This window comes from Paramisgurnus dabryanus, chromosome 9 (genome assembly GCF_030506205.2).
Source record: "Paramisgurnus dabryanus chromosome 9, PD_genome_1.1, whole genome shotgun sequence".
Lineage (NCBI taxonomy): Eukaryota > Metazoa > Chordata > Actinopteri > Cypriniformes > Cobitidae > Paramisgurnus > Paramisgurnus dabryanus.
The window spans coordinates 32322358-32349477 of NC_133345.1; the positions used below are offsets into that span (position 1 = coordinate 32322358).

At 38.7% G+C, this 27120-nt stretch overlaps 1 protein-coding gene across 1 annotated transcript in view; it reads left to right on the forward strand.

The window, feature by feature from the left end:
• Window positions 1-27120, forward strand: part of fbn1 (fibrillin 1) — an 83901-nt gene that overhangs the window by 13191 nt on the left and 43590 nt on the right. The window contains exons 9-28 of the mRNA XM_065257945.2: window positions 1133-1258; window positions 1802-1954; window positions 2216-2461; window positions 3343-3489; window positions 3606-3725; window positions 3818-3943; window positions 6703-6825; window positions 7411-7533; window positions 8050-8202; window positions 8829-8882; window positions 9027-9152; window positions 9230-9355; window positions 9482-9601; window positions 9695-9832; window positions 12230-12280; window positions 12364-12489; window positions 13907-14134; window positions 15561-15686; window positions 15769-15897; window positions 16011-16136. Of these exons, the coding sequence (XP_065114017.1) occupies window positions 1133-1258; window positions 1802-1954; window positions 2216-2461; window positions 3343-3489; window positions 3606-3725; window positions 3818-3943; window positions 6703-6825; window positions 7411-7533; window positions 8050-8202; window positions 8829-8882; window positions 9027-9152; window positions 9230-9355; window positions 9482-9601; window positions 9695-9832; window positions 12230-12280; window positions 12364-12489; window positions 13907-14134; window positions 15561-15686; window positions 15769-15897; window positions 16011-16136 (2667 nt within the window). The remainder of the gene's footprint in view (window positions 1-1132; window positions 1259-1801; window positions 1955-2215; window positions 2462-3342; window positions 3490-3605; window positions 3726-3817; window positions 3944-6702; window positions 6826-7410; window positions 7534-8049; window positions 8203-8828; window positions 8883-9026; window positions 9153-9229; window positions 9356-9481; window positions 9602-9694; window positions 9833-12229; window positions 12281-12363; window positions 12490-13906; window positions 14135-15560; window positions 15687-15768; window positions 15898-16010; window positions 16137-27120) is intronic.

Sequence of the window (27120 nt, forward strand, 5' to 3'; positions counted from 1 at the left end):
TCTCTTATTAGCTCAGAGCTGATGTGGGGACGACGAGCCATTTCAAAGATGTTTACAGAGGGAACAGAGAGAGAGTCTGGCTGTGATTTGCTTGTGTTTACAGCAGGGCAGAAGGTTTTGATTTTTTTGTCTCGTTCAGTTAGACAGTCTATTACTGAAGTTAAGTGAGTCGCACAGCTGGAAGTGAGAACCGTACGCAGTAAACGAATGTTGATTTGTGTGGGTCCCGTATCCGCCTCAGACCCAAAAATAACCTCTAGCTCCTTTGGAAAGCACCCGACCAAGAGCCACACTTTAGATTGTCATCAGTTATTTCTGAAATCATATTTCAGGAGCGATGCTGTGTTTACTTGTCTGCCTCTTGTGCAATCTCTGAAACAGTAAAAATCTTATATCAATATAAAATTACAGCTGCTCTGAAACTGCAGTGTTTTGTGTGACTCCATTAAAGGCGCTCTAAGCGAATATGTGTGACGTCACTTCTTGTTGACGTTCAAAGTGTTGTCAAACAAAACGGAGCATAGTTAGCTCCTCCCCTCCCTTCCTTCTTGTCGTTTATTTGCTGGAACACTTTTGTTATGTTTCGTGGTGGTAGGTTTGACCACTTTGTTTTTGTTGCAGTTTGCGGAGCCAGGGCTGTTTACAGAGACCGCGTTTTTTTACAATGTTTTCAGGGGACAGGCAGCTAGCGGATAGTGAGGAGATGTTTACTGTATGAAACAAAAAATGTTTATGGCCTAAAACGCGTGAATTCGCTTAGACTGAGCACCTTTAAAGATTTCTTATTGGTCTTTATTAGAAAAGATTAACACGCGTTTGGGGATGTTGCTTTGTCACACACCAAACTTCTTAACTTGTCATTTATCCAAGCCTGTCCCATAAGCAGATGTTCAACTTTAGCCGTGTCTCATTTCAGTGAAAGCTGCTGTATTGTAACCGTCCAATTTAAGCATTTCGCTTTATGAGAGGAACAAATCTAACGTTTTATTTAGGAAAAATATTCACATGGGACAAAATTGTGCAGATGAGTAAGTTGCCCTTAAATAACCAGCGATATCTGCTAAGTTTGGCTGGAAAACATCTTTAATTATGAAACCCGTGCAAGACCAGTGTGTGTATGTGTTTTTCTCAGACATTGATGAGTGCTCTCATACTACTGGACTGTGTAATGGAGGTCAATGTTCCAACACCATCGGCAGTTACTTCTGTAAGTGTCCCCTGGGATTTGACACATCGGCCGATGGCTCGCGCTGCATTGGTGAGTTTAAAACAACACAAACTTTGAAAAAACCCTAAAGAGGAAATTAAATTGCCAAAACTGACTTTCTTAACAGACAACTAACATTTCTGGACTTAATGTTAAGGATCTTCTGCAAACTCAGATCATTCACTTTTAGCTGCCAATCAATTCATCATGGATAACATCCTTTTTTTTTAGGAAGATTTGAAGTGAAAGTATTTGATGAACGTATAATACGTGCCCAGAGCATTATCTCATTTTTGACAGAGATGGCATTTAGCAGCTTTATAGATCTGAAGCAGATACACTTAAAATGAGGACATCACTTTCTCTGTTTCTCTTTCTTTGTGTAAAGTGGGTCATTGGTCTTCAGCTGATGTGTGTTGGCTGCAGTCAGTTGTACGGTGTGTGTTTGAATGGAAAGAATGCGCACTATGATTTTATCCGTTCCAAACTCTTCCTGAGCCAAACATCCCTCTCATTGCCGTCTGCCTCACGTTTCCCACAGCTATCGAGCTCTCGTCATCATTCTGTGTGTGTTTCAAATGTTCTGTGACGTAGATGCCCGGACTGGGATCTGCTATGCCAGTATCGTCGGTGGGCACTGTGCCAACCTGCTTCCCCAACGTATGTCCAAGAGTCAGTGTTGTTGTGAGAACAGAGGATGCTGGTCTGGATCGACTGTACCAGAGATGTGTCCCATCCGAGGAACAGGTTAACATCTGCTTTAAGGCATCTGCATTTTCAAAAAATACTTTAAAGAAGGATAAAAGAAGCTTATTTTGGAATTATACGCCTATATGCCTATGAAGTTATCCGAAATGTATAACATGAAGGACATTTGCCTTGTATCATAACAGCACAAGAAACCTTGATTAACATTGTAAATGGATCAGTCAAAAGACTTGAATATCTTTAAAGTTTACATGAATAAAGACTGTTGAGTGATGTCAGAACTGCTCTCTCTCTCCTCAGAGGAATATCAGTCACTCTGTCTGATTGTTCAACCGTTACCTGGTCCGGTCCAACCTGGCCCAGGCCCCGGTCCATATCCAGGCCCCGGTCCATATCCAGGCCCCGGTCCATATCCAGGCCCCGGTCCATATCCAGGTCCCGGCCCATATCCAGGTCCCGGCCCATATCCAGGTCCATATCCAGGTCCCGGTCCATATCCTCCAGTGCGGCCCACTGAGGACCTGCCCCAAATCACCATCAAGCCTAGTATGTTATATTTAATTATATGTGGTGGTGCACCTCCATTACATAAGCTCATGTGCTCAAGGGCCAATTATCCCACATCTGTGTACACATATGACTTTCTTACTTAGTATTTTTGTCTTGTTTTCAGTAGAAACATCTAAAAATTCTTAAATCAAGATGCATTTTCTTTATGAGCAAAATGACCTAAGAAAGTAACAAAAATATACAATTTAAATGAATTAAAACAAGCAAAAATGAAACTATTTTTAGATATTAGTAACATAAACAAGACAAAAATACTAAGAAAGTCATTTTTTGCAATGAAAGGTGGGAATTATGTTGTCAAAACTATAATCTTCTTTAACTCTCTCCATGCCATTGACGAAATATCTTGTCAATTAAAAGATAAAACCATAAGATTTTATGGTCATCAATATTTTGATCATGCCTCTGAATCTGATCGCTGTCAAACTCCTTCACAAAAATGCAATTATCTCAGCTGTTTGCTCAAAATTTGGTATTTTTGAAGAAACCCACCCATATTTGAGAGGTGATTTATCTCAGAGCTTCTGGAGGTCTCTTCATGAGATGATTTTTAAACGTTATTGGAGGAGTTCACATCTATTCTGGGCTCTTATTGGCTGCTTATTTACCCCAAGTCATTCGCTTAAAATTTTAAGACAAATTGTTATTTTGTAAGGAAAGAAAGTAATGTTATTGTCTACCCAACCAATTAAAAAAAGATCCTGAGAAACAAAGGAGTTGAGTGACTCTAAACATCTGACCGGTAATGTGTGTTTACATTTATGCATTTGGCAGCTGCTTTTCTCCAAAATGACTTGGAGCACATTGACTGTTTATATTTCATCAATATGTGTGAAGTTTTCACCCCTCGTCCTCAGTTATCCTGCCTCAGAACGTCTCTATCAGGAATATGTGTGAGGCATTTCGTAATCTGTGCATCAACGGACGCTGCGTGCCGACGCCAGGCAGTTACCGCTGTCAGTGTAATGTGGGTTACAGACTGGACGCCCGCGGTGAATGCATCGGTCAGTGTGATTCAGCCAACACTCCTACTCAATGTGTGTGTGTGTTTTTCTGTGTTCTTCATTAATACGTGTGTGTGTGTGTGTGTGTGTGTGTGTGTGTGTGTTTGTGTGTTTAGATGATATCGAGTGTGATCGGAATCCCTGTGTGAACGGAGTGTGTATCAACACTGATGGCTCGTATTACTGCCAGTGTCCTGCTGGATTTCAGAGCACAGCCACCAGAACTGAGTGCAAAGGTAACATCACATACACACACAAACACACACACGCGCAAACACACACATGCTCACACACACTGACACATTTATATTTTCTCTGTGTTGTGTAGATCTGGATGAGTGTGTGGCCAACGGTCGTATCTGTAACCATGGGCGTTGTGTGAACACAGAGGGCAGCTTTCACTGCGTGTGTAACGCCGGCTTTGAGATCTCATCTGATGGCAGGAACTGTCAAGGTGAGATTGTCAGTGGCTATGCTTACTTGCACAAATTTTGTCAGTACGACTGAATTTAATCCAATTGAAGGTTACAACAATACACTTTACATGTTAACATTGCAATCTGATTAGGGCTGGGACAACGCGTCGACGTAATCGACGACGTCGACGCAAAATATGCGCGTCGATTCGTCAGACCCAAAAAGGCGGCGCAGTAGTAGCAACGCAATTGGCTTCAGTCCACGCCGGTTTCACACAGCAAGGGTGAGCAGTGCCTGCGGCCGCGCGGCGCGTGTTTTTTTCAGCGCCCATGTTAACAAGCATGCACCCCGCCGCATGAGCAGCGCGAGCTCGCGGCTCGAAACGGATATAAACGGAGGTCGGAGCCAGCTGCAAATACTTGGGCGGCTCTGTAGCAACAGTGCTGCAATCGTTTCTGCGTGGTTCTGCTGCGCTGCTCACGCTCAATTAAAGTGAAAGTGCTTTGTTTATGGTTTAAATGCTCGTGGATTTACGCGAAAAAGTGTCATTTTACCATAAAATCATGAATGTGATGCCAAGTGTGTTTTAAACAGTCATTTGAGCAATTTAACAGAAAGCAATGAAATATGTCACTGTTGCCAGAAGACTGCGCTTTCATTCACTCTCTGTCCAGCAGTAAATGAGTCCTCATCTATCTTAATAAACTTAAGAGAAAGAGATTTAATAATATATGTGCTTCTTAAAATAATTGTGTTTATATCTGTCATTAAATGGACAGAAAAACAATGTGGATTAAACAAATCTAGTTATAAAAATTACACAGACCATCAAAAAGCACATTGAAGAGGTTTTGCTCATAAATGCATGTAAAATAAAGTAATTTGATCTTGAGATTTTTATACGGTTACTTAACTGCACAGTATGTACAGTACAAATGCTTTTTTGAATGCTACCTCTGTCTAAGAATGCATTATTTTGCACTTGTATAGTCTTTTTTTATTTTAAAATTTTAAGAGCAATAAAGATATATTGAAATGTTTACATTCAGATATGTAAATCAACATGTATAACTTGCTATTAGTTAATTAATGGGGAGATAATCGAGAATCGAATCGAATCGAAGTCGAATCGGACTGACAAAATGAATCGTTAGATTAATCGATGCATCGAAAAAATAATCGCTAGATTAATCGTTAAAAAAATAATCTTTTATCCCAGCCCTAAATCTGATTAATAATCCAAACCAAATGTATGCACAAATGCACAGCCAGGGTTGCCAGATTTGCATATCAAAACCATCCCAAAAGCATCCCAATGACTATTCACAGCCCAAATACCAAGAACTAATAAACGAAATCCTTTCATTTTTAACACACAGAAATATAAATCAACTCGCTGAAACAGTTTTAAAGTAGCCCAAATCTGAACTCTGCCAAAAAGCAGAGGACTTGGCAACGCCACACTGCACACAGCATCTCTTACTGAGTCGACACTTTATCTCTGGATAAAGTTGAGTTAGAGAAAGTTGTTCTTAAGAAGTTTTCAGATATAGTCAATGAAAACACACTTTTTGAAGGCACTATGCTATTTTATTGTTTTATGTAATGTTATTTAAGACATGAACGCTGCAGATTGTACAGCGTGTGACCCCATTACCTTAATAAAGTGTGTTGCCATTTTCTCAGTTTTGCATGTTTCTGTGATGTGAATTTAAATCAGAGGTAAATATAAGACATGAACTTCAGCACAATTCTTCTGCGAATGTGCACAAGATATTTTTGCATCAGATTGAGAAAATACTATGATTCACGCGTTAACATGCATACTTTTCTCCTGATGATCAGATCACAGATCGGACTACACCACCTCTTTCAATACCATCCAAATTTGCATCCGATCGACCTCACTCATATTGATTAACTCTTTCCCCGCCATTGACGAGATATCTTGTCACTCAAAAGAAAACGCGTCCCTGCCAATGACGAGTATTTCCAGCTTTTTGCAATTCCGCAACTTTTTAAAACCGGAAGTATTGCCCTATGGCAAGCTGCTGCATGTCCGTGTCTGTTTTAAAGATCGCTCTGAATGGGATCTCTATGAAAAGTCCGTCGCAAAAATGGAATTATCTCTGCTTTTTGCTCAAAATATGGTGTTTTTGCAAAAACCTACCCATATTCAAAAGCTGATTGCAAAAGAACCACTAAAGGTAGGATGAAACAGTTTTTTTTAGTTTGAAAGCAGAGGGTCTGTTCTTTCATTTGGTATATTGTATGTTTATATATTTAAAGAAGAACATTTTCTGGAAGGCATTAAACTTTGGTGAAAATCATGAAAAACGCTGGCGCTGGCTGGCAACTTTTTTTAAAAACGCTGGCGGTGAAAGAGTTAAGGTGTTTACATGAAGACTTAACAAGGGATTACTGCACAATTGAACTAGTGTTATGTTCGTTCTCCGCTTGATGGGATTGGCTGAAGTCTTGGTGGGTGGGGCATGGTTGCACGGGTGGACTCTGGGTGGGTACAAATGAGTTGCTGTGGTTGGAATCTAAATGGGTGGTGTCTGGCTGCCCCAATGAATTCGGATGGATGAAGAGGAAATGTTTTAAATCTGTTGGTCTGATTTGTTTGTGTGTTTGTTAGGTCCAGATGTCCTCACAGTGATATCGAAACCTGATATAACATACGCTGTCAGCAGCCAAAAATCTCCAAGAGAAACGCCTTCATAAATAAATGAAATAATTCTGATGTAAAATGGCATAGTCTTACTGAGATGTGTATGTGTGTATGTGTTTCAGACACAGATGAGTGTTTGATTAGAAACATCTGTTTGAATGGGATGTGTATTAATGAAGACGGCAGCTTTAAATGCATCTGCAAACCTGGATACTTGTTAGATGGTACCGGACGCTTCTGTAAAGGTATCTCATGCACACACAAAACACACGCACGGACACACACACACACTCCTGTTGAGGTCATTTTTATGATGTATTTCCTCATGAATGATTTGTGTAGTCTCTGTAGGAATGAGTCGAGAACACAATAAACTACACACACTCGCGTGCACACTCATGTTGGTATATGTGGTTTTCTGGGACTTTCCATAGGCATTATTGTTGTAATACTGAGCTAATCAAATGTTCTGCCCACCCTTAAACCTCACCCTCACAGAAAAACTTTTCAAAACAAAGTACACTAATAGTATACCCATGTAAATGTTGTTATACAGATTCAAAACCACACACAAACACACATACTGTACACTCTCCTCAGATGTATTATAAACAATATAATGGATTTCATTTTTAAAGAAATGGTTTATTCAGAAAATGTTGTCTTCATTCATTTTATTCATTCTTGTTCTGTGAAGCATTATATGAGAATTACGCATCAATGTGCTCGTGACCAGGAGCTTTGAGAAGCAAATGTCCAAACAACTTTTCGTTTAAAAGCGTTTGCTACTGAATGATGGAGAGTAACCTCTGTGTGTGTTTATATGTCAGATGTGGATGAGTGTGAGGTACCAGGCATGTGCATGAACGGACACTGTGTGAACACTGAGGGTTCCTTCAGGTGTGAGTGTATGCCAGGACTCGCCGTAGGGTTGGACGGACGTGTCTGTGTAGGTGAGTGATGCTGTGCAGACACGCACGCATACATGCACACAGACACACACACAAGCATAGACGGATACGTGTGTGCATGTATGCACAAACACAGGCACACAGACACACACGCACGTACAAACACACACACACACACACAAGCACACACAAGCACAGACGGACATATGCGCACATGCATGCACAAACACAGACACACACGCATGTAAAAAGCACAGACACATTCACAAACACATGCACGCAGGCACACACAAACACGCACCAACACAGACACGCATGCACACAGACATACATACAGACCCACACGCATGCACAAACACAGACACACACAAACAAACACAGACACACAAGCAAAAAACACAGACATGCATGCACAGAGACACACATGCACAAACACAGACACACACTAGCAAAAAAACACAGACATACGCACACACATACGTTATCTGTTTTGTGGTTTTCTGTCTGTATAAAGTATTTGTGTTGTCTGGAGTTGTTGACTGTTTTTGTTTTCGGCAGACACACACATGCGCAGCACGTGTTATGGTGGTTATAAACGCGGTCAGTGTGTGCGACCCTTCTTTGGTGCTGTTACCAAATCTGAATGCTGCTGTGCGAGCGTTGACTATGCCTTCGGAGAGCCTTGTCAACCCTGTCCCCCCCTAAACTCAGGTAAACACACCTTCATGCGGTCTGGTCATCACAGAAACAGTGACGTTACTGATGATGTCAGCGCATTCATGAAGCAGACTGCAAATATGACTTTTGTACTTAGTTTTTTGTATTGTTTTCAGATACAAATATCTTTAAAAAATTGTATTACCACACATCTTAGGACATCACTTCAGTTCTCAGTTCCTTACACTGGCTTCCTGTTTAGGTTGACCATACATGCCATTCTTCTCAAACACGTCCTGTCCTTTGTTTTTTATTATGTCTCTTATTTTTACAGATTAGATTGTTTTAAACACTTAGAATGACCTTTGTGTATGAAATGTGCTATACAAATAAACTTGCCTTACTTTGCCTTGCCTAAATTAAGATGTATTTTCTTGATAAGCAAAATGACCTAAGAAATTCAGTTTAGTTTTTAGACAAAATACATACAATTTAAGTCAATTTGTGCTAAAAAAGAAAAAAAATCAGCCAATGGGTCATTTTGCTCAACAAGAAATTTTTGATATTTGTACAGAAAACAAGACAAAAATACTAAGTGAGAAAGTCATTTTTTGCAGTGCAACAGCAGTTTTATGTTTTAGCTTGAACACAAACCTGAAAGTTGATTTTGATGTTTTCAGAGGAGTTCTCGGCTCTTTGCAGTAATGGTCTAGGAACTACAACTAATGGCAGAGGTACAAGACCAAACACACACACACACACACACACACACACACACACACACACACACAAAATTGCTTTATGCAGGTGAATAAATACTGAATAAATGTGCTGTCTATAACGCTGTCTATCTCTTCCTGTCTGTCTGTGTGTATTAGATATAAATGAGTGTGCTCTGGATCCTGATATCTGTCAGAACGGCGTTTGTGAGAACATGTTAAGGACGTACAAATGTAACTGTAATCAGGGCTTTGAAGTGGAGATCACAGGAAAGACCTGCATCGGTCAGAAATATATCTCTGGAAATCTCTTTATCATAATAAAGGTATATTTGTCTGATGAGTGTGTGTTTGTGTGTCAGATGTTGATGAGTGCATGATGAACAGACATCTGTGTGAAAACGGTTTGTGTAGAAACACGCCGGGCAGTTTCACCTGTCAGTGTCCAAGTGGTTTCAGCTTCCACAGCGAGACTGAAGTGTGTGAAGGTAAGAAACAAACACACACACACACACACACACACACACACACACACACATACGGTTGTCTGTCTGAAGTGTGCTGATATGCTCCAATCACAGACCCTGATGTTGTGTGTGTATTTAATTGTGTAGACATTGACGAGTGTTTGACCAATCCGTGTGTGAATGGCGATTGCAAGAACAGCCCGGGGTCGTTTGTGTGTCTGTGCTCAACAGGAAGCACACTGGACAGCTCAGGAACACTGTGTGTGGGTGAGCCAATCACAGAGCCCGATACACATCCTGCCCTCCAGTACAATCACGGGTTAAGACAGTGAATTTCACCTCTGTATTTGTGTGTTTTAGAGACCACTAAGGGCACGTGTTGGCTGAAGGTGGTTAATGGACAGTGTGAGATCAATATTAACGGAGCCACATTAAAGTCTCACTGCTGTGCTACAGTGGGGGCAGCGTGGGGGTCACCCTGTGCCAAATGTGAACCAGGTAAGATACGGTATCAGAACTGACCCTTCACACACAAGCCATTAAGGGGGGTGGGTATCAAACTCATTTTAGGCTGAGGGTCGGATGGTAAATAACATGACTGATTGAGGGCCGGAAACTTTTTTAAAAACCAGAGTGTGCTGATAATTGTGTTAATATTAACTAATTAATTAGCAAGCACATTGCACAACTGCCCTTTTTGTCTAGAAAGTATGCCAACAACAGCAAATTTAGTGTTTATAGTGTTTGTTGATTGGGAACATTAATTTGATTGGACAAGCAATGTAATTTAAAGGCTGTGGATATTTTGTTGTTGTTTGCTTGCTAGTTGTTAGCACTTCTAGAACACCATGACCAAATCATTACATAAACAAACTACTAGGGGTGCACGATTCAGAAAATTTCACGATTCGATTTGATTCCGATTTTTAGGCTCAAGATTCGATTCAAAATCGATTTTCGATTCAAACAAACGATTCTCGATTTTAAAAACCGATTCACAGTATGTAAATGTAGTTTACTTTTTCCTATGTGAGTGATTGTAGTAGATATTTAATTTTAAAGAAAAGAAACACAACAAATTAAATTTAGTTTGATATTACTTTGTCTTTATGCAAAAATAAAAACTGTTATGAAGCAATTAGATGACCCCTTTTATCATATTCTATTAAATACAATAATATAGTATATTAATGATGATGTGAGTGGTGTTATAATGGTTATTATTTCTATTAGATAGAGCAGAAGCAGGAAAAGTGCCTCTCTTTCTATTTCTCTCTTGCCGATAAAAAAAAGCTAAATCCACTCATTATTTCTGATTCAAAAGTCTACTTGCTGTCCCAGTGACAGGGGACTTTACATTACAGCTTTGCGTTTTGTAAATCTTGAGTAAGCTTGAGCTTTCCTCGTTCAGTGCAATAGATTTTAGAAAAGATATGGTTTATTAATAATAATAGAAAAAAAATGGGAGAAAGAAAATCCAGTGCGTGGTTGTGACTTTCAAAACAAGAGCCAGTTGTTATCGCCATAGAAACCGTCGGCACGCTGAAACTGCACGCGAGCTTTAGCGCGGTAGCGCTCACGGCCATTCTCAGATCGACTCAGGTTTTACACACAATATTAATCAGACTTTGGGACCCGAAGTAATTTAACTATGATTAACCCGGACCCGACTGACCATCTCAAATATAAACCCGGAATCATGCGGGCCGCGGGTGCTTCGTGAAGTCCTCTAATGGTAAAACTCTGCTCAAGTTTAGAAAAATTAAGGTGACACGAGCTTGTTCGCATCGCATCCCAATTCATTGAGAAACAGAGAGCATGTGAACGCTATAAAAGAGTGTCATCATCACAGAAAAACTAAATTTGATGCCAGATATACTTGGGCACTTGTTAATATAACTGAGCAGCGCGCCCAAGTAAAGTCAATGTGTGGGAAACGCTGTGACAAGAGTGTGAAGGCGTCAGTGTCAATTCAACGCAGCGCCATCTATGGGAATACTGAGATAAACTCATTTCAGGACAATAGTAACACGGCATTACAAAAAAAATTATGAATCGATTTTTGGAATTCTATTAATCGATTCTGAATCGGTTCTCCAAAGATTGAACACAGATTGTGAGAGATGCTGCGGAAGTGGCGGGAAAACACAAAGTGGATTACCAGAGTCCGTGCATCCTAATGCTACGTTTACACCAGGCGCGTCAAAATCGTGTGTACCGTGGCTAGTTTGCTGCTTGAACAGTTTGAATGCATTCGCGCGTCTAGAGCAAAGTAGACGCGTGGAAAATCAAGCAATTATGAGCGGGGTTGGTGGTTGGTGAAAAAGGCACCTGGTCGATAAGGGCAGAGGGGCAGTGGCAACATCACCAGTTTTGGGGCAGTTGGTACTCTCATTTCTAGACATCTGTGTGTCCAGCCATGACATTTAATAGAAACGGTTTCTTAACTAGAACCCAGTGCTGATCGCTGCGTGCAACTGTTATTAAGGCAGAGAATAATGGGCATTTCACAAACGGCACGTGACAAGAAGCAGAATTGATGTGCGACTGCCACTGTTCTCAGCACCTGCGTGGCAAAGTGTCATGCCCACGGAAACGGCAAGATATTTGGCCACCTCGTGCAGACAGACTGTCTACACTCCATGTTTTGCTGCTCTCCACATATCTCTTATATTGAAAATGAACTAGACAACCATCTGAAAGGATTTTTAAAATATGTATTTAAGAATGATTAATACTGTATAAATCATCATGCGGGCCAGACCGGACACCTTTATGGGTTGTGTATGTTTGACACACTTGCATTAAGCAGTCTACTGAACCTCTAAGCACCCATCTTTACCCTTACAGCACATCAGAGATGTTTATGATGTGAAACTCTTTCTGCTTTTTCAGATCCGTTCTGCTCTACAGGCTACGCCAGAGTGAGAGGAACCGTCTGTGAGGGTGAGAACTCGCGCTAACACACTTTCTGTCTGCTGTTGAAAACCTCTTAGTGCCATGCTTTGTGTTTGTGTTTGTGTGTGCAGATGTAAATGAGTGTGAAGTGTTTCCTGGCGTCTGCATTAATGGAAAGTGTGTGAACACGGTCGGATCGTTTGTGTGTCAGTGTCCCAGTGGAATGACCGTGGACGCATCTGGAAGGACTTGTATAGGTACGTAGACCAGAGAAAAATGCAGAGCCTGTTTGTGGTGTGATTTTGATCGCAGATATGCGTCATTTTCATCATACCGCGCAGGACCGGACCGTGCAGTCCATCTAAATCTACTGAAGCCCCCAGAGACCAAGCATAAGTGTTGTTTTTCTGTTTTTCAACTTTTCCTTAAAGCGGAAGTCCACCCTAAAACAACATTATGCTCCAACACTATATTTCATGCCATATATGTAGTTGATTGTGCTGCCATCAAATGTACTAACTCCATATAAAAAAATTAAAGCTTTTAACTGCTACAGTAACGGTGATTTGACGCGTCATCAAATCACCGGAAGAAAAATGCACGACTACATTAATTCTGAATGTTCTAAATGGGGGGGGGGGGGTCTTGAGGCGAGATGATTGACAGTAGATGATAACGTTTTTGATTGACAGCTGCACAGGAGCTAACGTTAGCTTGCTTTGTTCGTGTTTATAATAACAACAACATGATAATAACTTTCTACGTAGTATGTTTACCGTAGTTACACAAAACAAGCAACAACTAAGCCAAATGATGTTTTAGATATTTTAACAATTTTACATTACCTGAGTCCGCGGAAAAACTGGGCTGAAAACAGTACTCAAAATCTTCCCGACGAAAGTGCTGGCTGCATATTCAAAGTAGTGTAGTGGTGGGTCAGCTGAGGGTCGCGTTGATGTCAACAATAAAAACTCCCGGTGGCCTGAATTTGTTGTCCTTACATCCACATACTGCACAGGTTCTAGTCATCTTTTATCGAGGGCTTTGGTGATTTCCCCCTCAGAGACGGTTAAAGCGGAGTTACTCTTTGGATGGGTTCGTCTGCCGGCTAACTTCAAGTTGACTTGAGTTGATTTGAGAGCTAGTTGAGCGGTAAAAGAAGTTATTAGGCTTGTTCAACTTCATGTGGCGTTGCAAGAATCGACAGCGGGATGACGTCAAAGTACCGCGAGAGCGATTCGCGAAATCATACGGAGGAGTTTGCTTTTAAATCCCTTTCGCGGAACCTTGACGTCATCCAGCTGTCGGTTCCTGCGGCGCCGCATGAAGTCAAACAAACCTGACGACTGCATCGAACAGTGGTTAGTGGGTGGAGCTAATGACTCAGTTTCGCGCAGTGCATTCTGGTTAATTGTGTCCATTGAAGACCGTTACGAAAATTCCGCTTCAACACACTATCAATCTAATAATCGAAATCGTGCAAATTTATTTATTTTCCCTCATGTATAATGCAAAGTGGACATAAATTACCCGTGATAAACAGGCTAAAATGTCTAGATTGGACTTCCCCTTTAAGATTACAAGAAGAACGGGAGATGCAGACATTAATAATAAAAACAAAGCCCACAGCAGATGTGTGTATGTGATTGCTTGTGTTGGCGTTTCTTCTGGCAGATCTGCGCACCGAGCTGTGTTATCTCACACACATTGACGAACGCTGCGGCGCTCCCATATCCGGACGTCATCGCGTAGACGCGTGCTGCTGTTCTGTGGGCGTGGCCTGGGGCACAGAGTGTGACGAGTGTCCGGAGAAAGGGACGGCAGAGTACAATCAGCTCTGCCCGCGGGGTCCTGGATTCTCCCACCGTGGAGAGATCATCAACGGGAAACCCTTCCTCAAAGGTAATGTGACAGAGAGCATTGAGTCCACTAAACATATCATGTGTGTAAACAGAATACAGGAGTCTCTCTTGATTCTGAACCAGAGCAGGATGTCAACGCTACACATGAATTGTTAGTTAATCATCATTAACCAGGGCTCGCAAAATCCCTGGAAGCCCTTCCGGTAGGCATTCTTCAGTTTTTGGCAGCCTAAAGTGAATGAAAGTAGGCTGTATAAAAAGTGACATTATTTTTAATGTAGAATCTATGTTATATGATTATTATTTGTGTTTCGATAATCAAATTACAATTCTCAATACAAACATTTGTTTCTAACTGAACTGAAGTTTCATTTCTATAAACCCTTAAATACTGAATCTGAAATATGAACTGAAGTCACAGATAAGAAAATGCCGCTCGATGTTTGAGAGGGCATAGCACAGGGTTCCTCAGATATGAGCCAAATTTTTCCAATACAAACAATGGGCCACTGACCACAATGTTTGCTCTGCTATTCTTCTTCTTGTTGTTTTTGATGCTGTTGTTTTTCCCAGAGATCTGGGTCTACTTTAGCACATTGGATCTAGTCAACATATAAAAGTGGTTATAATGGGTCACAAAACTCACAGTTTGGATCACATAACATTTTTCCAGTAACAGATTGATTGGATCTCATTTGTAGATCAGTAAAATAGGGGCTACTGTTGCTTTAAGAGCGAGTTCTGCACAGAGACACATGGCCTAACGTCACAAATCAAAATTTAACAGATTATGTTCACTTCAAGACATAAATAATATTTTTTAACTACAACACATGCAGAGATTGTTTTGTGTGTATCTGTCCGGTATCTGTACCGTGTTGTCAGAAATGCAACTCTGTATGCGAGTTTCTGAACTACATGATGATATTAATGACTGACAAGACAACGTCGGAGGAATTTGTGCGCAACAGATCCAGAGCATTAATGACACATCAGTACTGCGTGACCCCTGTACAGTTTAAGTGATCACGAATGGAAAGTGAAACTGAAAAGCGAGCGCACTTAAAAACCCAATTTCAATACCTGATGCACAAATTGCATATAACAGAATTACCCGACCAAATCTGTGAGAGAATGCAAAAGCATCACAATATATTTTTCCTCCATATGATAGCTCGATGGGCAGGGCAGGGATAGATTTTGGGTAGCCCGACTAAAGGCACAATAGACCTGGGACGTTTGGGTGAACAATTTTGCGAGCCCTGATTAACAGATGTGCTTTTCTGCACAAATGCTCTTTTAGGCCCGTAATTCACTTGTTAATTGAAGACAGTACCACTGGCAGTAACAACATTAAAGAGAGAGAGACTTGGTGAACATCATTCTGTGTGCTCAGAACAAAAGTGATACATGTTCTAGCTCATTTGTTTCATCGACTTATCTCAATAATCTCTGTTTCTCCTCAGATATAAATGAATGTAAAATGATTCACAGCTTGTGCACCAACGGCAGGTGCAGGAACACCATTGGTAGCTTCCGCTGCAAGTGTGACAGCGGATTCGCTCTGGATTTTGACGAGAGGAACTGTACAGGTGAGATTCAAACTGATATTAAGCCCTGATCAGTCCTGTATGCAATAATCTGATCTCCGACTCTTGCTCTGTATGTGTGCAGATATTGATGAATGTCGCATCTCTCCTGACCTGTGTGGTCACGGCACGTGCGTCAACACGCCGGGTGATTTTCAGTGCGAGTGTTTCACTGGATATGAAAGTGGGTTCATGATGATGAAGAACTGCATGGGTGAGACACAAACTTACATTGACACACACAAACATTATTGCTTATTACATATAAAATTATTCTGCCATAAGAAATGAATGAAAGTTTAGTGTTTTTCTGTTTGTGTGTTTCAGACATTGATGAGTGTGAACGTAACCCATTGTTGTGTAGAGGTGGAGAATGCATTAACACAGAGGGCAGCTTTCGTTGCGAGTGTCCAGAGGGCCATGAGATCGCTCCAGATGGATCTGCTTGCTTAGGTCTGTGTGTGTTTTAACATTAAATGTGCTCAGATGGGTTGGTGGATTCATACTGTATATACATTATAGACAGATTTAATTGTGATTGTCACCATGAAACAGAAGCAGTGATTGTCTTATTTTCCCTGTGGCGACGTAAGTAGTTGTATGTGGACGGCATTCGTCAAACTTTTATGACCCCCTCCCCCACCCGGTGACAGTTGCTGTCTGACAGGTCGTGTTTTATGACCCCTTGACAGATGGCGTTTTATGACCCCTTGACAGATGGCGTTTTATGACCCCATGACAGATGGTGTTTTGACAGGTTGTGTTTTATGACCCTTAACAGATGGTTTTATGACAGTTTGTGTTTTATGACTCCTTAACAGATGGTTTTTTGACAGTTTGTGTTTTATGACTTCTTTGACAGCTCGTGTTTGGCAGGGGGCGGGACCATCAATCAAAATCTTTACAAGTTGTCAACTTTAGACAGCGAGTGTTTTATCGTTTTATGACCGATCATTTAGTGGTTTGTTTTTTTCTGTGTATGTGTTTTATGTCAAGCGTATGCTGTTATGTTTAATGACGGCTCGTGTGTGACAGCTCGTGTTTCGACATTTGATGTCAGCTCTCACCCTTCCTCCCTCCTTTCTCACAAGACCTGCATTCTTTCACAGGGGTGCGTGTTGTAAAGCGATTAAAGATTTCTAAAACTCAATGTTGGTAAAACAATCCCCCATTACGGTGTCAAAAAAGTAAATGTTTATTTTAGATTTAGACAAATCATGAACAATGCTACGATTAAAACATTTGTTTGTAACATCACAAATTATTTAATGAAATATTCCGTATACGTGTATAGTTTAAGCAATGATCTGAGCCATAACCTTTGGAGACGGCAATACTATAATCTTTAGACGAAAGTCTAAACTAAATACAATTTTAAACGATTCATGAGTTCCGTGAATCTTTTCATGACCTGCTCTATAGTTTCAAGCGTATTAAAGATCCGACGGTGCCTGACAAAGCGCCGGGTGAGTGTTCATATATGCCGTTTTAAATTAACCTTAATAAAATGTAATTCTGTCCACTATGGCAAAATATTGGGGTTTATTTTAGATTTAGGGGTTTCTTTAACCAAGGCTCTGATTAAGACATATGTATACGTGCACCGATGGTGTCAGAGAACTTATATCTGTCGTTAATAAACTTTTTAAATGTTTTTAAGACGTCTTCACCTCATTTTAGGGTTTATTTTTAATTAAAGGCTTCTTAAAACATGTGTGAATATGCGTATATTATACAAAGAGTCTTATATTGTCTGCTCTGACAAAAATAAATTATTATTTTAGATTTTAGGACAAATGACTGCGTGTATCTTATAAATACAACTTGATAATACGTTTGTTTTGTCAAGAGACTTTTTTAAAGTCACACAAGAATAAAATATTTTAGTTGTAACTGGTTAACCTTAAATGTACTATTATCTTTTTAACTATAAGCTATATTTTTCTGATAAACCTTAAACAGAAGCTGCTCTGTGAGCGTCTGGGTGTTTGAGATAATTCACATTAGGGGGCTGCTTGTAAACTATTGTCTTTTAAAACCGCCGTGGTAATGTGTAATATGGTAACTCTGTCAAAAAGTAAAAGGTTTATTTTAGATCACAACCTATTTTATGGCAAACAATGCAGTATCTAAAAGTTTGTAACAACACAATTTTATTTAATGAAATATTCAGCAGGGGTATAGCAATGAACTGTACCAAAACCACCGGGGGGGCCGCCAATAACACATTCTTTAGACTAAAGGCTTTTTATTTTAAACTAAATAAAATCGTAATCTTTTCATGCACAATATTCTGTTCACACCATTAGATTGCGGTCCTGCGCATACAATAGAGAACATAAGCGGATGTGTGTTCATATCCATACGTTAAGAAACTTTTTTAAACGATTAAAGACATTGTCAATTCATCTTCTGGGGTTTGTTTTAAAAAAAATGACACCTTAAAATCAACTGTGAATATGTGTTTACTACACAATAAAATGTAATTCTGTCCGCACCGGTATAATAGGGGTTTTATTTTAGATTTGGGACTTTCTTTAACCAAGTCTCTGATTAAAACATGTGAATGCGTGTACCAAAGTTGTCAGAAAACGTAGGCTGATGCGTTCTTTCACACACTCTTCTGGGTTGAATTCATTAATGTCATCTAACATCCACGTGTGTACATGTGTATTTACGATAAATGTAACACGGTACGCATTGTCAAAATAAAAGGTTTCTTGAACATGTTATTCCAGCGCGTGTTTCTTGTCTTGCGAGTGTTCATCATATTTATTGATGTGGAAAAAAAGTTTGTTGTTTTGGACGATCAGTTTCAGTCTCTCTCTCTATCACCATCCGTTAGCAACCAGCAGACTTTAAAGCCTATTTATTTTAAACTAAATAAAAGCTGATTCGCTTCACGAGATCTGTGAAGCATTTCAAGCAGGGGGTTCTGTTCAAGCCATTAAAGATCGGGGCTCCGGCGTTTACAATAGAACATACGAGGATGCGTGCACATATCGGCCATTAAGAAACTTTTAAACGATTAAAAAATTCATATCTTCTGGGTTTTGTTTTAAATTAATGACATCTTAAAACCAACTGGGAATATGTGTTTATTACACAATAAAATGTAATTCTGGCCGCTCTGACAAAATAAGGGTTTAATTTTAGATTTAGGGAATTCTTTAATCAAGTCTCTGATTAAAACACATGAATGCGCGAACCACCGTTGCCAGAGAACGTACGCTGAGGCGCTCTTATGGCGTTAAGAACCTTTTTAATGTTTAAGACATTTTGACCCCATTTCCTGGTTTTGTGTCCGCTGTGGATCCCAACCTCTATGTGTTTATTATACAACAAATGCAATTCTGTCAGCATTTCTAGTTTTAGAACGCCTCTGATTTAAACATGCGGGTTTTAAAATGAAACGGCCATGTGACTTTTATGACAAAAGCTATTCGATCTTAATTTTTTGTTTTAACATCCAAAAGTTTTTATACACATTCCAAAATTAAACATCTAGGTGTGTATGAGTAAGTTTATATCTAATGTCACATGAGCAGTACCAAGTCGCGCTTGTGTCTGTGTGTGTGTGTGTGTGTGTGTGTGTGCATCCAGTCTGTTTATGTGTGGGCGTGTTTATGAGCCCGTGTCTTTGCAAGGTGTGTGTGCGTGTGTGTGTGTGGGTGTGTGTGTGTTTGCATGGGGGTCTATGATGTCTCTGTTTGTTACTAAAGTTTTGATATTAAGTTTGTGTCCTCATTGACAATAAGTAAGGGTTTTTAGATGTAGGCTTCATTACACAGATACTGATTAAATCATGTTATCCATTATTTGCGATTTAAAGAAACTTAAAAGGTTTAAGACATTTTATCTCACATTGTGGTGTTGTTTTTTAATTAATGTAACCTTAAACCTCTCTGTTATCCATTTAGGGAACAATAAAATGTTTGCAAATATTATTTATCAAAGTTGACGATGTTATAAGCCAGGATGTCACTAACGTGACAACAAACATTTCTTTAAAGACAAAACATTTAACAAAATTGCCATGGCTTACAGAGACACACTAGACTTTTTTTTTGTAGTTGTGTGTGTGTGTGTGTGTGTGTGTGTGTGTGTGTGTGTGTGTGTGTGTGTGGTTTTGTTAAACATGATTGTGTGCTACCATTAAACTATCTATATCAACAACACCAGATAAAATGTACCTCTACATAACAGTAAAATCATGTACATATATTAATTAGGTAAACCTTAACACTTATTTAAAAAATAAAAATATACTATTCGAACATCCTAACCTGATATAGGCTAGATTAGGTTTTAAGGTCAATCAGCGTCTTTAGCTTTACGACTTACAGCACAAAACACCCCTCAATGACAGGAGCAATGACAGGATCTTTATGATGTTGAGCAGACCATTGTTTTGTCTGAGGGATAGGTTCAACTTAGGTTAACATCTATCATTGCATAAAAAGCAAACATGAAATTATATTTTACCTATGGTTTGTTACTGATGTTCCTAGTTTCGCGTATTTTTTCTGAAACAAACTTTTCTTTTCAAACTTAGTTAGGATACACACTTTTGTCGCCTCAAACACCTGATCAAAGTTTTTTCTTCGCTAGCGTCAACTAATGTCTGAGATTTTGTAAATTCATCAGATGGTCTTACGTGTGTATTTCTTAAACAAACATGTTGCTTTTCAATCTTAGGCAGAGTTCATACGTTTGTTTTTTCATAAGTTGTTCATAGTTTTTCTTCGCTAGTGTCAACTTATGTCTGAGATTTTTTGTAAATTCATCAGATGTTTCTTACTTGTGTATTTTCTTAAACAAACTTTTCTTTTCAATCTTAGACAGTCTTCATACTTTCGTCTTTCGATAAGTTGTTCATAGTTTTTATGTGGTAGTGTCAACTTATGTCTGAGATTTTGTAAATTCATCAGATGTTTCTTACATGTATATTTTCTTAAACAAACATTTTTGTTTTTCAAACTTAGTTAGGATACACACCTTTGTCGCCTCAAACACTTGATCAAAGTTTTTTCTTCGCTAGCGTCAACTAATGTCTGAGATTTTGTAAATTCATCAGATGGTCTTACGTGTGTATTTCTTAAACAAACATGTTGCTTTTCAATCTTAGGCAGAGTTCATACATTTGTTTTTTCATAAGTTGTTCATAGTTTTTCTTCGCTAGTGTCAACTTATGTCTGAGATTTTTTTGTAAATTCATCAGATGTTCTTACATGTGTATTTTCTGAAACAAATTTATGCTTTTCAAACTTAGGCAGTCATCATACTTTTCGGCTCTACATACATTTGTTCAAAGTTTCTCGTAGCTAGTGTCAACTCATGTCTGAGATTTGTAAATTCATCAGATGTTCTTACATGTGTATTTTCTGAAACAAATTTATGCTTTTCAAACTTAGGTAGTCATCATACTTTGGTCTCTACATACATTTGTTCAAAGTTTCTCGTAGCTAGTGTCAACTCATGTCTGAGATTTTGTAAATTCATCAGATGGTCTTACGTGTGTATTTCTTAAACAAACATGTTGCTTTTCAAACTTAGGCAGAGTTCATACGTTTGTCTTTTCATAAGTTGTTCATAGTTTTTATTTGGTAGTGGCAACTAATGACTGAGATTTTGTAAATTCATCAGATGTTACTTACACATGTATTTCTTAAACAAACATTTGCTTTTCAAACTTAGCTAGGCTACACACATTTGTCTATTCATACACTCGTTCAAAAAATTCTTCGCTAGTGTCATCTAATGACAGAGATTTTGTAAACTCATCAGATGTTCTTAGTTGTATCTGCACAGACAATATTATACTTATAACAGTCGTCTTGTTTTCTTTTGTACGTGACAACATATATCTGTGATTGTTTTATGAACACAGATGGTTTCATTTCTGTAGTTTATGTAACACCTTGTCAAACTCTTAAAGGTAGTACTAACTGTTTAAAACAACAATGCAAAGTGTTTTAGATTTACTTGATAAATCTTTTACATCAAAACAAACTAGGATAGCAATATGTTTGAATCTGTAACAGGTGATACCACCAATAGCGTGTTGTACATAACAAAGTCTGCAAAATAATAAAGATTGATTAGGTTTTTATTAAATAAACCTTTTAACATAAAGTGTAGAGTCTTTTGTATGTAACAACAAAGATGCGATGAAACAACGCAAAACAAGAGAGGCTGCGTTTGTTAAACCACATATAAATTAAGATGCATACATCTACAAATGGGGCAATGTTTTTAATCTATTGGACCCGAATTTAAAGGCTATACGGCCAAACTATTTCAAACATTGCCCCATTTGTAGATGTATGCATCTTAATTTATATGTGGTTTAACAAACGCAGCCTCTCTTGTTTTGCGTTGTTTCATCGCATCTTTGTTGTTACATACAAAAGACTCTACACTTTATGTTAAAAACATCTGATGAATTTACAAAAAATCTCAGACATAAGTTGACACTAGCGAAGAAAAACTATGAACAACTTATGAAAAAACAAACGTATGAACTCTGCCTAAGATTGAAAAGCAACATGTTTGTTTAAGAAATACACACGTAAGACCATCTGATGAATTTACAAAATCTCAGACATTAGTTGACGCTAGCGAAGAAAAAACTTTGATCAAGTGTTTGAGGCGACAAAAGTGTGTATCCTAACTAAGTTTGAAAAGAAAAGTTTGTTTCAGAAAAAATACGCGAAACTAGGAACATCAGTAACAAACCATAGGTAAAATATAATTTCATGTTTGCTTATTATGCAATGATAGATGTTGACCTTAGTTGAACCTATCCCTCAGACAAAACAATGGTCTGCTCAACATCATAAAGATCCTGTCATTGCTCCTGTCATTGAGGGGTGTTTTGTGCTGTAAGTCGTAAAGCTAAAGACGCTGATTGACCTTAAAACCTAATCTAGCCTATATCAGGTTAGGATGTTCGAATAGTATATTTTTATTTTTTAAATAAGTGTTAAGGTTTACCTAATTAATATATGTACATGATTTTACTGTTATGTAGAGGTACATCTTATCTGGTGTTGTTGATATAGATAGTTTAATGGTAGCACACAATCATGTTTAACAAAACCACACACACACACACACACACACACACACACACACACACACACACACACACACACAACAACAAAAAAAAGTCTAGTGTGTCTCTGTAAGCCATGGCAATTTTGTTAAATGTTTTGTCTTTAAAGAAATGTTTGTTGTCACGTTAGTGACATCCTGGCTTATAACATCGTCAACTTTGATAAATAATATTTGCAAACATTTTATTGTTCCCTAAATGGATAACAGAGAGGTTTAAGGTTACATTAATTAAAAAACAACACCACAATGTGAGATAAAATGTCTTAAACCTTTTAAGTTTCTTTAAATCGCAAATAATGGATAACATGATTTAATCAGTATCTGTGTAATGAAGCCTACATCTAAAAACCCTTACTTATTGTCAATGAGGACACAGACTTAATATCAAAACTTTAGTAACAAACAGAGACATCATAGACCCCCATGCAAACACACACACACCCACACACACACACGCACACACACCTTGCAAAGACACGGGCTCATAAACACGCCCACACATAAACAGACTGGATGCACACACACACACACACACACACACACAGACACAAGCGCGACTTGGTACTGCTCATGTGACATTAGATATAAACTTACTCATACACACCTAGATGTTTAATTATGGAATGTGTAAAACCCGCATGTTTAAATCAGAGGCGTTCTAAAACTAGAAATGCTGACAGAATTGCATTTGTTGTATAATAAACACATAGAGGTTGGGATCCACAGCGGACACAAAACCAGGAAATGGGGTCAAAATGTCTTAAACATTAAAAAGGTTCTTAACGCCATAAGAGCGCCTCAGCGTACGTTCTCTGGCAACGGTGGTTCGCGCATTCATGTGTTTTAATCAGAGACTTGATTAAAGAATTCCCTAAATCTAAAATTAAACCCTTATTTTGTCAGAGCGGCCAGAATTACATTTTATTGTGTAATAAACACATATTCCCAGTTGGTTTTAAGATGTCATTAATTTAAAACAAAACCCAGAAGATATGAATTTTTTAATCGTTTAAAAGTTTCTTAATGGCCGATATGTGCACGCATCCTCGTATGTTCTATTGTAAACGCCGGAGCCCCGATCTTTAATGGCTTGAACAGAACCCCCTGCTTGAAATGCTTCACAGATCTCGTGAAGCGAATCAGCTTTTATTTAGTTTAAAATAAATAGGCTTTAAAGTCTGCTGGTTGCTAACGGATGGTGATAGAGAGAGAGACTGAAACTGATCGTCCAAAACAACAAACTTTTTTTCCACATCAATAAATATGATGAACACTCGCAAGACAAGAAACACGCGCTGGAATAACATGTTCAAGAAACCTTTTATTTTGACAATGCGTACTGTGTTACATTTATCGTAAATACACATGTACACACGTGGATGTTAGATGACATTAATGAATTCAACCCAGAAGAGTGTGTGAAAGAACGCATCAGCCTACGTTTTCTGACAACTTTGGTACACGCATTCACATGTTTTAATCAGAGACTTGGTTAAAGAAAGTCCCAAATCTAAAATAAAACCCCTATTATACCGGTGCGGACAGAATTACATTTTATTGTGTAGTAAACACATATTCACAGTTGATTTTAAGGTGTCTTTTTTTTTAAAACAAACCCCAGAAGATGAATTGACAATGTCTTTAATCGTTTAAAAAAGTTTCTTAACGTATGGATATGAACACACATCCGCTTATGTTCTCTATTGTATGCGCAGGACCGCAATCTAATGGTGTGAACAGAATATTGTGCATGAAAAGATTACGATTTTATTTAGTTTAAAATAAAAAGCCTTTAGTCTAAAGAATGTGTTATTGGCGGCCCCCCTGGTGGTTTTGGTACAGTTCATTGCTATACCCCTGCTGAATATTTCATTAAATAAAATTGTGTTGTTACAAACTTTTAGATACTGCATTGTTTGCCATAAAATAGGTTGTGATCTAAAATAAACCTTTTACTTTTTGACAGAGTTACCATATTACACATTACCACGGCGGTTTTAAAAGACAATAGTTTACAAGCAGCCCCCTAATGTGAATTATCTCAAACACCCAGACGCTCACAGAGCAGCTTCTGTTTAAGGTTTATCAGAAAAATATAGCTTATAGTTAAAAAGATAATAGTACATTTAAGGTTAACCAGTTACAACTAAAATATTTTATTCTTGTGTGACTTTAAAAAAGTCTCTTGACAAAACAAACGTATTATCAAGTTGTATTTATAAGATACACGCAGTCATTTGTCCTAAAATCTAAAATAATAATTTATTTTTGTCAGAGCAGACAATATAAGACTCTTTGTATAATATACGCATATTCACACATGTTTTAAGAAGCCTTTAATTAAAAATAAACCCTAAAATGAGGTGAAGACGTCTTAAAAACATTTAAAAAGTTTATTAACGACAGATATAAGTTCTCTGACACCATCGGTGCACGTATACATATGTCTTAATCAGAGCCTTGGTTAAAGAAACCCCTAAATCTAAAATAAACCCCAATATTTTGCCATAGTGGACAGAATTACATTTTATTAAGGTTAATTTAAAACGGCATATATGAACACTCACCCGGCGCTTTGTCAGGCACCGTCGGATCTTTAATACGCTTGAAACTATAGAGCAGGTCATGAAAAGATTCACGGAACTCATGAATCGTTTAAAATTGTATTTAGTTTAGACTTTCGTCTAAAGATTATAGTATTGCCGTCTCCAAAGGTTATGGCTCAGATCATTGCTTAAACTATACACGTATACGGAATATTTCATTAAATAATTTGTGATGTTACAAACAAATGTTTTAATCGTAGCATTGTTCATGATTTGTCTAAATCTAAAATAAACATTTACTTTTTTGACACCGTAATGGGGGATTGTTTTACCAACATTGAGTTTTAGAAATCTTTAATCGCTTTACAACACGCACCCCTGTGAAAGAATGCAGGTCTTGTGAGAAAGGAGGGAGGAAGGGTGAGAGCTGACATCAAATGTCGAAACACGAGCTGTCACACACGAGCCGTCATTAAACATAACAGCATACGCTTGACATAAAACACATACACAGGAAAAAACAAACCACTAAATGATCGGTCATAAAACGATAAAACACTCGCTGTCTAAAGTTGACAACTTGTACAGATTTTGATTGATGGTCCCGCCCCCTGCCAAACACGAGCTGTCAAAGAAGTCATAAAACACAAACTGTCAAAAAACCATCTGTTAAGGGTCATAAAACACAACCTGTCAAAACACCATCTGTCATGGGGTCATAAAACGCCATCTGTCAAGGGGTCATAAAACGCCATCTGTCAAGGGGTCATAAAACACGACCTGTCAGACAGCAACTGTCACCGGGTGGGGGAGGGGGTCATAAAAGTTTGACGAATGCCGTCCCCATACAACTACTGACGTATATCCGGGGGGAAATGACTTCTTAAATGAATAAAATGTAGGCTGGACTTGAATTCGCCATTGAGATCTGATTGAAGTTGGGCCGTGTTGCTAATTGCAGCAATCTTTTCCTAAACCCCGCCCACCTACCATACCATATGACCGGAAGTAAAGAGAGATTTGAGAGATGAGCCTTTATTTTGACTGGTCAGTACTTGGATGGGAGACCACCTAGGAAAACCAGGTTGCTGCTGGTAGTGGTGTTAGTGAGACCAGCAGGGGGTGCTCACCCTGTGGTCTGTGTGGGTCCTAACACCCCAGTATGGTGACGGGTACACTTAACTGTCAAAAAGCATTGTCTTTCGGATGAGACGTTAAACCGAGGTCCTGACTCTCTGTGGTCATTAAAAATCCCAGGATGCCTTTTGTAAAAGAGTAGGGGTGATCCCCGGCATCCTGGCCAAAACTTGCCCGTTGGCCTACTAAACATCCCCTCATACTAATTGGCTATATCACTCGGTCTCCTCTCCACTAATAAGCTGGTGTGTGGTGGGCGTTCTGGCGCAATATGGCTGCCGTCGCATCATCCAGGTGGATGCTGCACATTGGTGGTGGTTGAGAAGATTCCCCTTTCATATGTAAAGCGCTTTGAGTGCTGCAGAAAAGCGCTATATAAATGTAATGAATTATTATTTATTATTACTGACCCTGAAATTCATTTTGACTATTTCATTTGAGTTTTATTATTTGTTTTATCATAATAATGACAGTATTACTTTTAAGGTGTTAATGAAGGAGTCAATGAAGTTAACATTACTAACATTTGGTAAATAGACTTCCACTCAAATCTTAAATTCTCTCTTTTGTCGACTGTAAAACTCATTTACGTTCAAGTGCAATGTAGTCTTTTGATCTCTATTGTTGTTTTCCAA